Source organism: Aquarana catesbeiana, linkage group LG12, assembly GCF_042186555.1.
Source record: "Aquarana catesbeiana isolate 2022-GZ linkage group LG12, ASM4218655v1, whole genome shotgun sequence".
NCBI classification, from domain to species: Eukaryota; Metazoa; Chordata; class Amphibia; order Anura; family Ranidae; genus Aquarana; species Aquarana catesbeiana.
The window spans coordinates 145,816,895-145,830,142 of NC_133335.1; the positions used below are offsets into that span (position 1 = coordinate 145,816,895).

Here is a 13,248-nt window from a genome sequence, read left to right on the forward strand (position 1 = left end):
AAGGATTCTACCTATGACATATTTTCTGGGATGCCAACCTCTGGATTCACACCAGGTTATATAAGCCTTCCAGACTCTATGATAAATCATCCTGGAAGCTGGCTTCCTTGCATTAATCAAGGTAGATATGACAGGACCTGAGAGCCCACGACTCTTCAGAACGTGGGTCTCAATAGCCAAACCGTCAAATTTAGCGTTTGTAAGGCAGGATGGAACACTGGACCTTGAGATAACAGGTCTGGGCGTACCGGTAGGGTCCACGGGGAACCCACCGTCATCCTTACTATTTCTGCATACCAAGTCCTTCTGGGCCAAGCGGGGGCCACCAGAAGTACCGACTTCCTTTCCTGCCTGATCCTGCGAAGGAGTCGTGGTAGTAGCAGAATAGGCGGGAATGCGTAAATCAGTGAGAACCGATGCCACGGAATCACCAACGCATCGGTCCCGCATGCAAGAGGATCTTTTGTCCTTACCACAAATCTGTCTTTTTGTTGAATCGGGATGCAAAGAGATCTACATCTGGAACCCCCCATCTTTGGCATATGGCCCAAAAGACGTCGGGATGCAGAGACCATTCCCCTGGAAGTAACTGCTGGCGACTTAGATAGTCCGCCTGCCAATTTTCTATTCCCGGGATGAAAACTGCCGATATGCATGGCACATGCATCTCTGCCCAGACTAAGATCTGGTTCACCTCTTTTTGAGCAGCTCGGCTCCGGGTGCCTCCCTGATGATTGACATAAGCCACTGCTGTGGCATTGTCGGACTGGATCCTGACCGGACAACCCTGTAGCCTGATAGTCCAGGCTTTTAGAGCTAGATGTATCGCCCGGATCTCCAGAATGTTGATGGGTAAGGTCCTCTCTGTCTTGGACCATACCCCTTGGACCGCAGCCTGTTCCAGAACTGCTCCCCAACCTGACAGACTGGCATCTGTTGTTACCACCGTCCAGGTAACCGGTAGAAAGGATTTCCCCTTCTGCAGGTTTTCGGGTATGAGCCACCAATTGAGGCTCTGACGCACCGCATGCGACAGGTGCATCGGAAAGTCTAATGCCTGAACCTTCTTGTTCCAGGTCGACAGAATACTGTGTTGCAGCATTCTTGAGTGAAACTGAGCATAGGAATCTGCTTCGAATGAAGACACCATCTTCCCTAGTAGCCTCATACAAAGGCGGACTGAGGGACCCTTCTTGGTCCTTACTGTCAGAATCAGCTCTCTCAAAGCAGTGATCTTTGCCTGAGGTAGAAATATCTTCTCCTGGCTTGTATCTATAATCAGACCTAAATACTCCAGTCTTCTTACTGGTTTTAGGAAAGACTTTTCTAAGTTGAGGATCCAACCCAGGTGTTCTAGATACCTGACTGTGGTCCTCAAGTTTCCCTTCAAAGAGGCTACCAACCGGTCTATCAAGAGCAGGTCGTCTAGGTATGCTATGACAGCTATACCCTGAGCCCTTAATCTGGCCAGAGGAGGAGCCAAGATCTTTGTGAACACTCGAGATGCAGTGGCTATCCCGAAAGGCAGAGCCACAAACTGGAAATGGCGCCCTCCTACCTCGAAGCGCAGAAACTTCTGATGAGCAGGAAAAATGGGCACATGCAGATATGCATCTCTGATGTCTATTGATGCCAGAAATTCTCCTCCCTGCAGGGTGGGAACTACTGTTCGAATTGATTCCATACGGAAGGATTGAATCCTTAGGAATCGGTTCAGATCTCTTAAGTCCAGAATGGGCCTGACATCCCCATTTGGCTTTTGGACCGTAAAAAGGTTGGAATAGAAGCCCAATCCCTGGTCCTTTGCGGGAACTATCATAATGACCTCCTGCGACAAAAGTCGCTCTAACGCTAGAAGGAGCGACTGCTTCTTCACTGGGTCTCTGGGAACATTTGATCTGAGGAACCGAGGAGAGGGGAATTCCTGAAACTCCAGCTTGTACCCTAAGGTTACCGTGGAGATTACCCATCTGTCCTGGAAGTCCTCCTGCCAGAGCTCTGAGAACTGTCGCAGTCTTCCCCCCACTCGAGTGAGCGGGGGCGCCCCCTCATGCAGAGGTCTTAGTGTTTTGCCTAGTAGGCTTCTTTCCCCAGGACTTCTTTTGTCCCTGGGGTTGACTCTTGTCTCTGGACCCCGATGGAGGCGGCCGTCGAGACTGCCTGGAGGCTGAAGCCCCCGGCGCTGGGGAAAGAGTCCGTTTGAAAGAGGGACGCTTACTCTTCTTCTTGACAGGTAAGAGAGTGCTTTTCCCACAAGAGATTCTCTTGATATAGTTATCCAAGTCCTCTCCAAACAACCTTGCACCACGAAATGGAAACCCAGCCAGTAGCTTCTTACATGGTGCTTCGGCTGACCAATTTTCCAACCATAAGATTCTACGTATATGCACCAACCCCAGTGAAAGACGGGAGGTTTGCACGATAGAATCTCTAATGGCGTCAACCACAAAGCATAAGGCAGCTGGAAGGTTAGCAAACCCCTGGGCCTGCTGTTCAGGTAATACTTTGATGACCTGCTTAACATGGTCTCTTAAGTATTGACAGACTCCAATCGCTGCTACTGCAGGTTGGGCCACTGATCCTGCTAAGGAGAAAACATCCTTCAATAGGGATTCCATCCTTTTATCTACAGGATCCCTGAGCATTGTCTACAGGACAAGTCAGGCTATTATTTACGGAGGAAATGGCGGCATCAATAGCCGGTATTCCCCACCTTTTAATAAACTTTTCTTCCATCGGATAAAGTGTTGAAAACTTTCTCGGCGGAAAAAAACGTTTGTCTGGGTGATCCCACTCAGAATAAATAAGCTTTTCAAGTAAAGTATGAACAGGAAAAGCATGTGCTGCTTGGAAAGGTTTCAGTGACCCCAAAGCAGAAGAGGATTCTTTAGCAGTTTCAGGTATGGGCAACTTAAATGTGGAGCGGACCAATCCAGTGAGGATCTGCACTAAGACTTTCTCCTCTTGGGAAGTCGCAGAGGGTCCCTCTCCACCTGAATCCTCCGAAGAGGAATCATCCATCCCATCCCGATCCTCTGAAAGGGATTCATCTTCTTTATCCCAGAGCTCCTCTGTCTGAGGGTCTTGGGGAACAGAGGAAAGCCTAGTGCGTTTTCTTCCACTGAGTGAAGACGTAATCACGGCCATTAATCTTTCCTCTAGACCATTAATGGTTGAGGAAAAAACCTCTTGTGTAATATATACAGGGGCTGAAGTGCCAGAAGCAGGTGTAGCCCCTGACCCCGATGGCTCTCCCTGGCTAGCCGTCCCTGGCCCATCTTTAGGGGGGGAGGATGCTGCCGACAGGGGGCCCTCAGAACCTGAACGAGATCCCCTAGTGTCTCTGGTTCCTGGGGTGCTTGAACCTCTTCTACCCATAGTGCAAAGCAACAAGGTGTGAGGTATACAAATGAACACTGCCCGCTGAGCGATGTAGTCTGGCTAAAAGCCTTGCTACCCAATGCTCAGTCTGGTGTTACTTCAGTAAATGCTGCCTAGGAGAATGCCTGTGTCCCACCTTACATGCGACCGTCAGCTCTGTGTCTCTCAGAAGGCTGTGTGCACCTGTACAGAGTGCCTCTAATAGCCTGCAGCTGGCCTGAGTGGGAGTCTAAGCACCTGTGCTGACGTCCCGCCCCCTCCTCTACCGCCCCCTCCCCCCCCCCTCGAGTTTTGAAAAAAACGAGCGCTTCCCGCGCTGCCGACTCTCCTGTCATGCTTCCGGAGAAAGGCAGGGGATGGGGGAGGGAGAGAGACTGGTAACAAGATCTGCCTGAACGGCTATCTTGAGAGATGGTGGCCATTAGGCCGCAGAGCCCGGGTGGTATAACCACTTTCTAGACCCCTGTGGCCCCTCTCTAGCCTGGGGGGGAACATTCAAACATGAGAAATCCCCCTTTCCACCTTACCTGTTTGCAGCCTGCTTGAGACGCTGGGACATAAACAGCGATTACAACACCTGAGACAGAGTCAGCATGTGTAGGTTTGTGCTCTTGGCAGCCCCCGGTGGTCACAATAGGCATAGCATGCATTTACCTTAAAGGAGAAAAGCCACTAGAACTCAAAAATTCTGTGGAATCTCCTCTTACCTTATCCAGCCGCAGGGTGCTGTTTACACAGACCCAATCTTCACCTCTCACGGTGGGCTCCGTTTGAAAAAACCGTCAGAGACTGGGGCCCCCATCAGTAGGGGGATCCAACAGTTCTGGGACCGTAAAGCACCTCGCCAGAAATTAGGAAGTTTAAAGCCATTTTCTGATCTGCGGGGTCCAGCTCTCTAAAAAGAGAAGCATTACGGGTAAAACCTCGTTTCTTCGGACACGAGGCCCGGGTACCATTCAATTCGGCCATGAAAAGACACTTTGAATGGATCCGGTTCGCCTGGCTTGCCCCAGTATAGGATCTTAGGATATTCCCTTTGGAGCTCAGCACAGGACATCTTTACACGTCCATCACCTAAGACACTGGCGTAAAAACTGAGGTATCCCTGCAAGGGGGAGGGATTATATAGGGGGTTGAACTTCCTGATAGGGTGTGCCAGTGTCCAATCACCAGTGATACCTATATAACCCATCAGTAATTACTGTGGCTCTGTGTCCCGTGATGTTCAAGAAAGAAATGTTTTCTTATTAACCACTTCAGCCCCAGACCATTTGGCTGGCAAAAGACCAGAGCACTTTTTGCGATTTGGCACTGTCGCTTTAACTGACAATTGCGCGGTCGTGCGACGTGGCTCCAAAACAAAATTGACGCCCCCCCCCCCAAATAGATCTTTCTTTTGGTGGTATTTGATCACCTCTGCGTTTTTTATTCTTTGCGCTATAAACAAAAAAATAGCAACAATTTTGAAAAAAAACCCAGCATTTTTTACTTTTTGCTATAATACACCCCCCCCCCCCCCCCCCCCCAAAAAAAAATTAAAAAATAAAATATATAAAAAAAACACTTTTCCTCAGTTTAGGCCGATACGTATTCTTCTACATATTTTTTGAAATATAAGCCTTTGATTGGTTTGCGCAAAAGTTATAGCTTCTACAAAATAGGATAGGATAGTTTTATGGCATTTTTATTAATCTTTTTTTTACTAGTAATGGCGGCGATCAGCAATTTTTATCGTGACTGCGACATTATGCCGGATAGATCGGACACTTCTGGCGCTATTTTGGGACCATTCACATTCATACAGTGATCAGTGCGATAAAAAATGCATCGATTACTGTGTAAATGTGACTGGCAGTGAAGGGGTTAACCACTAGGGGGCGCTTTAGGGGTTAAGTGTGTCCTATGGAGTGATTCTAAATGTGGGGGGGTATGTGTGACACGACACTGATCACCGCTCCCGATTACAGGGAGCTGTGATCAGTGTCCTGTCACTAGGCAGAACAGGGAAATGCTTGTTTACATCAGCATTTCCCCGTTCTCCCTCTCCGTGAGACGATCGCTGGTATTCCCGTGGACGTAGAGTCCGCGGGACCTGCGATCACACTCATGGAGCTCGTGGCGGGTGCGCGCCCACAAGCTGCTTCTTAAGGGGCAACGTAGAGGTACGTTAATATGCCGTGCCCTTCTGCCAACGTATATCGGCGTGAGCTGGTCGGCAAGCGGTTAAAGTACCATTTGAAATCGAGACATGACATAACTCCCACAATATATATTTAATCTATAGATAACAACGCAACAGAAGCTTACTCAGATCTATAACACAGCATAAGCATTATTGTTGGGCAGTATGATAAAGTGCAGGATCTGAGGATGCCATTCTCATTAACAATAAATCTAGGTCACAAATTCTAATACTCACCACATGAGGGTATTTTGCTATTTTGGAAACCAGTTTAGCCCGAGTGATATAATATCTAAAAAATTAGAAAACAAGAAGGGACCATATATTAATAATACGGTTTAGCACGTTCTGCCTTTACCGTTGTTATTCATTAGCTAACTGAATGGATCCTATTGACAAAGGTTATTTAAATACAATCCAACACTTTGCCTATTCAAGGCAAAGTTACAAGTTTGCTTGTAAAAAGAACCCCCCCCCCCAACTGCTGATACGTCATCATCCCTCTGTCATTATCCCTCTCTGCTCTGAGAGCTCAGTAAAGACCTTTTCTCAAGAGGCAGTGCTTTCCAGAAATGAACACTGTCAAGGGTAGAAGTAATGTCATTAGGTCTCCAAGCTCTGACACAGGAACAAAAGCAATGAGGAACAGTAAAAAAAATAATAAGCAGGCAGTTTTACTGCCATAAGCAAATATTTTTTACAGAATGACAGTGTGTAGACACGGTGTATTGCGATAAGCTGTGACTTACCACAGCTAATTAAATGATACCATGTGATCGCTGTGACCACAAGACAAAAGACAAAAGTATACAATGGATGGCATGAAAGGAAGCCATTTATAGTTTACAATAGTCATGTGATCTGCTGTGAATGGTCATCGCAATCACATTACCATCAGCGGGCCAGTACACTGCTCATCGGGTGACAGATCTCGGTCCGTTCTTGGGAGAACGTCATATGACGTCCTCCCAGAGCAATAAAGGGTTCCCGCCTGAACGTCATTTTACAATGGCCCGGGCAAAAAGCAGTTAATATGGTAGACTGCTGCTTCTAGCACATCAAGGTTTTTGCCCCGTTCCTATTTAGTACATGCCTAAAGAGGAGTTGAATTCTCGAAAACTACAAGAAAAGCAGGTAGACGGCAAAAGACTAGTTACAAGGGTTGCTTGTGCCCCCCCACCCCTGCAGCTAACCTTTTCCCCTTTACTTTGTTTGGCAGTGTGTGTGCCTGTGTAGAGACGGCCATGTTGGTAGAGGCAGGACACTGCTTGCGCAAGGAGAACAATGAGTAGCGCAGTAATGACATCACCAAACTTCCTTAGACTAGCAGTCAGAGGCAGTGCCTTAGATATCACATTTCAGCTTTACTGACACTGTATGACCAGGAGTGCTAAAGTACACTCAAGCACCAGGAAGTGTACGGATATCTTTCAGGAGGAATTCCATGCAAAATTTTCAGGGTACGGCTTAGGCACAATTAACATTTCTGGATGCTTGTAACATAGCAAATCTGCACTTTATGAATTCAGGTCCACTAGTGGGCAATTTCGTTCCCAAATACATAGTTGCAATGGAAAGTTTGACTAATGTGATTTTACTGGGAATAAAGATTATAGAACAGGGCTTAGTTCCGAGGAGAGACGCACTGGAGGATCGATGATGTGAAAGACAAGAGGAGAAAGTACAGTATATTTTTGATCCAGCCAGAAATCCAGTGTTATCGGTCCTGACCAGCTCCCTTTTCTGGAGTACTGAACACCTCTTTCCCCTGTTATGGAGATGAAGTGGGAAATGTTTTTGTAGCCCTAACACCTCCTGTTCTAGGGTGACAATGCTGCTCATTCATAGATACAGGTCAGGGAGTGTGCATAATCACCCCAAGACAGGGGGTGTGTGTGAGAGAGAGAGATGATTGTCAGGACACCAGGTGGAAAAAAAAAAAAAAAAAAAAAAAAAAAAAAAAAAAAGGAAGAACGCAACCACCACATCTAAAGACTGGTAAGCTGCAATACATAATTTTCTCTTCTTGAATTTAGATACACTGTAACCACTTCAGACCCAGAAGGATTTGCCCCCTCAAATGACCAGGCCATTTTTTGCAATACACACACACTATATATATATATATATATATATATATATATATATATATATATATATATATATACACATATACACACACATACACATACATACACACACAAAATGTATCAGTTTAGGCCAATATTAGGCATATATTGACTGGCTTGCGCAAAAGTTATCGCATCTACAAACTACGGGATAGATTTAGGGAATTTAACTGTTTTTACTGGTAATGGCGGCATTCTGCAATTTTTAGCGGAACTGCCACATTGCAGTGGACAAATCTGACCCCAAATAACACTTTTTGGGGACCAGTGCTAGAAAAATGCACTGATCAATGTAAAAATGACACGGGGAGGGAAGGGGTTAACACTAGGGGCGATCAAGGGGTTAACTGTGTTCCAACTGTACAACTGTAGGGGGGGGCTGCCTGGGACATGACAGAGATCAGTGTCCCCGATTAATGGGAAAAGTAGATCTGTCATGTCACCTGTCAGAACGGGGAAATGCCTTGTTTACATAGGCAGTTCCCCGTTCTGCCTGTGTACAAGGGCCGCCGGCGGACACAGAGTCCGCCCAAACCACCGCAGTATATCTGAGTGAGCAAGTCGGCTGGTGGTAAAATATAGTTACGATTAGCAGTTATGACTAAATGATTCATAAGATAGACAATACATTTTGAGTGAAAATGAGAAGTGCTTTGGCAAGTTGGTAATTTCTAAGTCATTAAGGCCCCTTTAACACAGGCGCCTCTGTCTTGCAAATTCCGCTTGCACCTGCCTGAAAAACTGACAGGTGGGCCTTATCGGAAAGCCCGTGTGAAAGGATCCTAAAAGACTTATGAGTGTTAAGACTACAATACTGGTTTCCAGAAGATACTGTGTAGGAAATGCAAACTTTCAGGAAAATGTTCAGGAAAAAGGGCACTTGGGGCCCTCAGCAAACTAATAACTAAAACTACACTTCAGTTGCAGAGTGCAGGAGCTTTAAACCTCCAGACACCAGAAGAGCATTGCACAAAATGTTAACCAGAGCATCATAAAAAGGCTGGTCTCCCTACACCGAGCAAATTGCACTACTCCTTTAAGCTTTACCAGCATAAGATAAAATATTAGAAGACATCTTTAGAAGTAAACACTCAAAAACCATGCAACTAGACAACTGCAAGGAGGGACATTTGTACAAGTCATTAAAGGATAAGTTCACTTTTTTTGCAAATAAATAAATAAAATAAATAAATGCACTCTTTTCTGCAAAAAATAAGTGCATTTATTTTTTTTTTTCTGGAGTCTGTAAAAAGCATTGCACCAGTGATCAGTAGATAGCTGGTACCATGCAGGTCTCCAGCAGAACTGTCAGTGTACCTGCTTGCCCATACATCCTGTACAGGGCAGATACAATCTGACAGGAAGCATGAACAAACTACCACGGCACTCCACAGCGCCGTGGTAGTTCATCGAAAACCAGACCCTGTAGTTTTCTATGCCCAGATCCCTGACAGTGACGTGGCCGGGCCATGGTTTTTTAAAACTGAGACAGCTAGCTGGGAGGGAGAAGAACCCTGCTAGCCGTCACAGAAGGGATTGGGAAGATGCAGGGGCTGGGTCACAGCCATGTGCACGAAAACGCTAAATAAAAATCTATGCCAAATCCATTATAAAATTGCCTACAGGTTACCCTTTCTCCCAGCAGTTGCTGTGATCAGTGACCAAGAAAGGGCTTTTTGTGCCTTCATGTTTTAGCATACTTTTATACATGAGGCCTTGTAAGACGCACAAGATAAATGAAATGCTCAATGTTCCCACACTATCATGCCTCACCTGGAAATCTGATCAAGATAGGATGCTGCTTCACTCTCCACTGTTCGCAACTCGGCCACTGTCTCTTCCTAAACATGAACAGAGCAGAAATCAAACATCAAGAGAAAATTCATGTAAGGTGGTTGATTTAGTGGTGGATCAAGAGATTTTTTTTCTTGTCCATTTGCAAACCCACTTAAGTTCGCTACACACTATTCATATTATTTCCAGTGCAACTACTTATCTTGTTACCCTTTTTTTTTTTTTTTAGAGGGCTGAATACTTTGAAACAGTGTTCAATGGTGATGCAACTGACCTGAAGTATTGCTGATAAGTACCATATGGGCTATCAAATTAATAGGCAATAAATTGCCTTAAAGAGCATTAGAATACAACATTTCACTGGTTGCAGAAAAATGCAGTAAAACTGACCACCAATTAAAAAACATTTTCAGTTAGGTAAATGAATGGAGGAGATAGAACTATTAAAAACTGTATGTCAGACCAAAATTAAACATGTAGATCGTGACAGAATTTCCTTGGTTCCTAACTTCCTGTTGTGTTCTGACAGTATTTTAAAAATTTCAAGAGATTGTGTCAGCGTTCCCAAGTCTCTTCCAGCCTGAGGTTTTTAGGCTGGGCTTCTCCTATCGTCACAGGAGTGCAATTAGTTTTGCACTCCTGTGACCCGTTTTCAGCGAAGAGCTGTATGAAGTCTGTTCTCCGCTGAAGTCCCTGCAATCAGTCGAGGCAGTGTGTCATCCCGACTTCTGAAGTCTGGATCCGCAAGCCGCTGAGATGGCTGCTCCCCGCCCCTCCATAGCTCAGCACTCCAGTGAGCATGGAGGAACAGAGCAGGAGAGATGCTGACCGACAGGCAGCTCTCCGCTCAGGGAGGAGTGAGAACTGAATCATCGGCAATGTTTGGAGGGTCGTGCAGAGACGCCTGGGGACAGCTGCAGCGGTCTGATGCTGCATCCACCTAGGTAAGTATGAATCTCAAAAAACAAAAAAAATAAAGAAATTCCATACTTCTCTTTTAAGGAGGTTATGTTCTGTAGGCCAAGAGAAGATCTGAGAGGGCAGATTAGACTGCCCGAGTTTAGACTGTTGAACGCAGGACAGCTCTGGATTTTTTTCCTTGCACTTCTTGAGCAAACAGAACAAAATACAGTTCAGCACTTGGCATTGAAGTCGATAATACTATCCAGTGGCGTAATCTCCACCTGATAGCACTATATTTAATTTCCAGGTGCTATTTCAGTGTTAACAGCACTGCCACTAGACCAGCACTGGCGGTTGTTACTGGAGTCACCAACACCAATAAAATTAGCACAATAGGAAAAGGTTCATATAGTACAATGACCACTGAAGACGACATTTTTGTCATCTTATTGGCTACAGAGGAAATATGAAAAACAGGAAGGACAAGGAAACTTAGGGCTCATAGAGCCAAGATAGATATAACAATAGTAAACAATGAGAACAGAGAAAGTAAAGCTGACTAAAGACTGTTCTCACAGACTGAAACTCAGCCGGTTCTGCAGGGACAGGCCAAGATTTAAACCATGTATAGGCAGGCTAATTTTACCCAAGTCAATCCATCGAACAACTTGGGTATAACCAGCATATCTGATTTTTTAATGTGAATATTGCCAGCAGCTATAGCTGCTAGCAATAATCACTGTGCGTTATCCTGGCAGGGATGGCCGGGAGAATACAATAGCTCTGCAGGAGGGATTCCCCTATTGACACTGTTTTGATGGGGGGATTGAGAGACTTTCTGGAAACCCATGGTTACAGGAAAGAAAAATCGCACTATTGCCAGCATAAGGGAGGACGTAAGGAAAAGATTTCTCCATCATGGCTTCGTTTAATCCAGAGAGTGCTGTTTCTTCTATTTTTTTACATTTAAAAAACTGTAAAGCTGTAAAATGCTAAACTTGGCAAGTTTTTTTAAGCACACAACAGCAGCAACTTTTGTTTAGACTTTTTGCTAGGAAGAAAAAAAAAAAAAAAAAAGTGGCTGATTAAAATACACAATCGACCAAAGCTGCTCAGCATTTAAAGTATCAACTGTTCACCAGGGTCATGCTGTGGGGCTAAAAGCAACCGTGACTAGTCCACTCCAGCCCTAAATTTGGCGCTCAGGGAATAACAGGGCTACCTTCATGGGGTATGAAAAATGCTTCTGGCCACTATAGTGCATGTTACCACACACAAAGATTGCACAACTTGTTGAAAATCTGTGTTATAGACATTCCTTCCTCCATGACCACGAATCATTAGCTGACCATGTCACTTCCGGGTTTTACCTGGATAGACACTCCAAAATTATTACCATCTTCTATCCTTGGAATAAGAAGCTGAACCCACATTTTTACCTAAAAGGCAAAATAAAACAAAAAAATAGGGATTAAAACACAAAAGTAGGTAGTCCAGTTCAACCTGGAGGTTTACAGATTACAAACTATTCATCCCATTATTTTTGAACGTACATCCGCTTTATGGAGGAACTTGCTTACCAGCCCTGTACATTTTGCTCTATTATTGCACTTTCTTCACCCCTAGAGAATTATTCTGAAGTTTTAAGTTCGATCACGTTTATCCGCAACAACTTCTACACCTCCAGTCATTTCTTGCTCTTAGCACCAGCATGTGTTGATCACTATAACTGTCTGGGAAGACAAGCAGTACCCTCTCCTGCATTACAGTCTTCTACAGCAGCTAGCATTACTCATACACATTTATTACAGACACCGATAACCTCTGCCTTACACCACTGTCACACCTGTTTCCATTTACACCTTTTCTCCCATTATTATGCAAGCCTGAATATGGACAGTACACTCACGGTATTACACTTCTCAATCAGTAACCTGATCTCCGGCTTCACTTTTTCGATGATCTCAACTAGAGGCGCATTACTCTTCAACATTCCATTGGGCATCACAAAAACTTTGGTGCCTATGAAAAAGGAAAATGGACCATTACTTACTGAAAAAATTTTTTAAAAAACCACCATCGTTGTATACCTTAGACATAAATGTTTAACTGCTTGCCAATCCGCCACAGTACATATACTGTGACAGGGCAGCTCCTGCAGGCACAGCAATGTACCCATATGTTGCTGCCCGTTTCCAAGTTTTGGGGGCGCGCACGCTCCAGTCCTTCTACTCCCCTGTGATTAGACACAGATTCCAGCCACTGATTCCTGCAGCACATGCGTGTGCGCAGATGTGCTGAAAGAGAGAGAGTCTCTCTCTCAATCTCTCACTGCAAGAAAACACTAAAATAACTGGCCAACAGCTTCTTATTTTGTTAAACAATAGGATTTTTATAACAGCTTACCTGTAAAATCCTTTTCTTGGAGTACATCACGGGACTCAGAGCACCATAGTAATTAATAGTAAGTAACTATGTGGGTTATAGGCCACCTTCAGGTGATGGACACTGGCACACCCTAAACAGGAAGTTGCCTCCCTATATAACCCCTCCCATACCGGGAACACCTCAGTTTTTGTAGCAAAGCAATATACATATACCCCAGAAGAAGAGGGGCGCTCTGTGCCCCGTGATGTACTCCAAGAAAAGGATTTTATAGGTAAGCTGTTATAAAAATCCTATTTTCTTTATCGTACATCACGGGACACAGAGCACCATTGTAATTACTATGTGGGACGTCCCATAGCAATGCTATTTGAGGGGAGGGAGACACAACCCGTAGGGCGCCAACTGACTTGAGGACTTATACTGCTGCTTGCAGCACACTGTGCCCAAAGGAGATATCCTCAGGCCCTTTTT

At 45.0% G+C, this 13,248-nt stretch overlaps 1 protein-coding gene across 1 annotated transcript in view; it reads right to left on the reverse strand.

Moving 5' to 3' along the window:
• The window catches only part of PSME3 (proteasome activator subunit 3), a 98,899-nt gene that overhangs the window by 14,881 nt on the left and 70,770 nt on the right, over positions 1-13,248 (reverse strand). Inside the window, exons 6-9 of the mRNA XM_073608382.1 lie at positions 12,299-12,411; positions 11,760-11,828; positions 9,466-9,533; positions 5,801-5,855 (exon numbers count right to left, since the gene is read on the reverse strand). Coding sequence (XP_073464483.1) covers positions 5,801-5,855; positions 9,466-9,533; positions 11,760-11,828; positions 12,299-12,411 — 305 coding nt within the window. The remainder of the gene's footprint in view (positions 1-5,800; positions 5,856-9,465; positions 9,534-11,759; positions 11,829-12,298; positions 12,412-13,248) is intronic.